At 43.1% G+C, this 3,627-nt stretch overlaps 1 protein-coding gene across 1 annotated transcript; it reads right to left on the bottom strand.

Moving 5' to 3' along the window:
- Window positions 1-230: 230 nt before the first annotated feature.
- On the bottom strand, window positions 231-1,338 carry LOC120443416 (homeodomain-interacting protein kinase 3-like). Its single transcript, XM_039622088.1, has one exon. It carries the CDS (start codon window positions 1,113-1,115, stop codon window positions 231-233), a length of 885 nt encoding a protein of 294 aa, XP_039478022.1. The 5' UTR covers window positions 1,116-1,338.
- Window positions 1,339-3,627: the final 2,289 nt, after the last annotated feature.

Raw genomic sequence — 3,627 nt, 5'->3', positions numbered from 1 at the left:
CAGCCCCTATGTAGTCCCACAGGCTTTGATCGAGGAGTTCAAAATTTAAACAAATACGCGCTCCATCGAGGAAATAGCCGTTCCATTCAACAATGTTGCACCTGTCTGGATCCAAGCGTCGCAGCTGCTCCAGGATGAAAATTTCATGTTTTGCCTGTTGCAGAATTTCAGGGTCGCTCTTGTTGACTTTAATAGCCACAATTTGGTTGTTTTTGTATTGCGACACCTGGTTACAACACCAAAGCCTCCTTCTCAAGGAAAGACTCTACCATGTGGTGATCTCCCAAAATGGTCCCTTCAGATATTTCAAGATCATCTTCAGAGGAAGATGGGTTGGCTGAGGTGTTGACGTGTCCATTTTGAGGATATTCAACTGAGTTTTGGAAACTGCAGTTGAATTTTTGCGATCCTTGACTTTTCCAGCTTGAAGGCTGCTGAGAGACCACAAGGTTTTCTCCCCCTGTGCTATTCATGTCAGTACAGGGGGCACTCCTTGAGAAGCCAGGGTTCAAAAAGGGATGCTTCAGAACCTCCAAGGGTGTTATGCGCTGATTTGCATCCAAGGCCAACATCTGTTTGATTAGCCTGACAAATAATTGTTGGCCATTTTCAGGTCCTCGCCTTACCTTCAGTAGTTGTTCGAGGTCATCGAGACGCTTAAGTTTTATATATCGAGTTTCCTTGGATTGATAATCTGTCTCGTATTGAAATTGTTCTTTGGTCTTAAATGTCCAGCGCTGTTCGTTGTAGTTATCTTCGATGAAGTAGCAATTAGTGTACAAGCCAGACTCTAGAAGATGATCTGGTAGCTGACCCTGGGTTTCAATTATGAATTTCAAAACATCATAATCGTCTTCCCCAGGATAGAGAGGCACCCCTGTAGCAAGCTCCACAGCTACCAGCCCCAGAGACCACATGTCAATTGCTTCATCATATGGAGTGCCAAGCATAATCTCAGGTGCACAATAACCAATTGTCCCCACAGTACCACCAGTAATCACTGCAGAAGTGTTACATGCGATGCCAAAGTCTATAAGTTTGACTTTGACAGGAGACTCATGGCGATTCACAACCATTATGTTGGCAGGTTTGAGGTCAGCATGCACTATTCCCATAGAACCCAGGTGGAACAGAGCATTTGCGATCTGATGCAAAATTGGCCTGAGTTCTCTTATTGGGAGACCCTGGTTATTCCAGCCCCCTATGTAGTCCCACAGGCTTTGATCGAGGAGTTCAAAATTTAAGCAAATACGCTCTCCATCGAGGAAATAGCCGTTCCATTCAACAATGTTGCACCTGTCTGGATCCAAGCGTCGCAGCTGCTCCAGGATGAAAATTTCCTGTTTTGCCTGTTGTAGAATTTCAGGGTCGCTCTTGTTGACTTTAATAGCCACAGTCTGGTTGTTTTTTGTATTGCGACATTTGGTTACAACACCGCAGCCAGACGCTGGTCGGTGTGTAAAAATAACTCAGTTGTTTGGTGTTGGCCATGGCGGAGCTTCCACAGATTCAGTAAAATTAACAAGTGGAGGAGGCCAGCAGGTGGATGACGGAAGGGGTGACAGGAGGAGGAGAGACCCGAGGAAGCCGCCGGTCGGAGCGGCAGTCTATCTGGGTCAGATATAAACCAAGTTTAGGTGGAGTTTATTTTCGTTGTGCTGACGTTTTACAGTCAGTTACAATAACTCGTACTGCGTGCTAGCTAGCATGACGGAGTTTATATACTGCTGGGCGGGTGCTATGATTTTATTGATAGTGAACTTTATTTTATTCATAAGGTTAGTTAGTAGAGTTGCCAACCGTCCCGTACAAACGGAATCGTCCTGCATTCAGAGAAATTATTACGCGTTTCGTGTTGAGCTGAGAAGGAACACAGTTTGTCCCGGACTTCAGCCAGGATGGAAAAAGACACAAAGCTGGAGTTATTCTGTGTCTTTGCTGCACAGCTGCATCTTCTTCTCCTCTCATTCTCCCCCCTCTCTCTCCTGTTGCTACTTCAATCATGAAACTGATCAATGATCAGCTGATCGGCTTTTCTCTCTTGTTTGTTTATTGCTCACTTTGCGCCACAAAGAGGAAACCGCCGGATGTCGCACTAAACAACAGCAGCACGTTTAAGCTTGGTCAGCTGCTGTTAGAATTTATTTCATATTAATTTCTAGTATCAGCTGAGGTTTTCTGGAGCCACAGCTGTAAAGCTGCTGGTCATGATGGTTTGTATATCTGGTGAGAGGGAAACATGCAGATGAAACCAGGAGATGTCCTTACTGAATCATCAGAGCTGAACAGGTGATGGAGAAACAGGTTTACCTTTTAGGTGACATGAATGAGTTGAAGGGAAGTTATGAACTGTTTCTGAGAGACAAATAACACCAAGATCCTTTTCTATGTAGCTGACAGCTGGTAACTGTGCAGGGGCGGATCTAGCAAAGTTTTGCCAGGGGGCCAGGTAGGGCATTAACAGGAGAGGGGGCACAAAGAAATACTTTCTTATTCTCATTTAAAATGTCTGGCTGTTATTAAATAATTATCTGAAGCTTACAACCAAAGTTTTTATCTGACGTAAAATGAATAGAAATCATACATTTACCAACAAGACAGAGTACATCACTGTCACAACAGCGTTTGTTTTCATTCAAAGGCTTTATGACTTTAATATCTGGGGGGCCGGTCTTTAGTCAAAATGCATCCATAGACTCGAGACACAATGCATTTTTGGGACTTTCAGGTGTATGGACCAATGTTTTATTTTCTGATTAAACCAGAAATCTTTAATGAGCAGCTGGATTTGTCTCGCATTAACTGGCTGAGTTAATGCCAGTTAATGCGACATCGAAGCAGCTGGAATCCACAGCTGTGCATGTTCATGGAGCTTGCATTTTCACAGGCCGGACATCACTACCTGACAAGTTTAATTGTCTTCAGAACATTGCAGAGGCCTTATTGACAGTATTTGGCTCTACATATCTGTGTGAGCAGATTTTCTCTCACATGAGTGTCCTCAGGTAGCCGTCTGAATGCTGGACACTCGGAGACCTGTGTCTCTGAGTGGGAGACCAGAGATCACATTAACATGTGTGTCTCTGTATTAACAAACATGCCATATTGGCCCAGTTTATTTTTCTTATCATTGTTGTGAGGAGACCATAAATAGCATTTGTATTTTCTGTTGTACAGTTCATTTGCTGTTATGAAGTTCTTGTTATGAATAAAAAGTGTCTTTTTTTTTGTTTCAAAATAGCTGATAACTATTCGCTGATAGCTGCCAACATTTGCAAACAAATATACTTCTATAAAGTGGTTCTATATAATGTGTAACTGTTCATATAGAGCGTTATTAAATTTATTGCTAATGCAATCATATGGCACACTGACTTCTGAGGAAATTTTAAATGGCACTCGCCATCAGAAAGGTTGCCTACCCCTGGTCTAAAAGCAACATTTCTCTGCCTGGGCTGCCTTGTACCTCTGCACGTCAGTCTGTTTCAATGTGTGACTAACGTGCCTGGAAGCATAGCTGGACTGGCCATCAGGCATCACCATCCCGATGGTGATTTTTCGTTTTTATGGGCTGATGGGTTTTTTTTTTCTTTTTTTCTTTTTTTTCTGTAACGGTATAAACACTGA

This window comes from Oreochromis aureus, linkage group 13, assembly GCF_013358895.1.
Source record: "Oreochromis aureus strain Israel breed Guangdong linkage group 13, ZZ_aureus, whole genome shotgun sequence".
NCBI lineage: Eukaryota > Metazoa > Chordata > Actinopteri > Cichliformes > Cichlidae > Oreochromis > Oreochromis aureus.
Note: the sequence above shows the minus strand (reverse complement) of the source record. Positions and strands in the feature narration are given on the sequence as shown.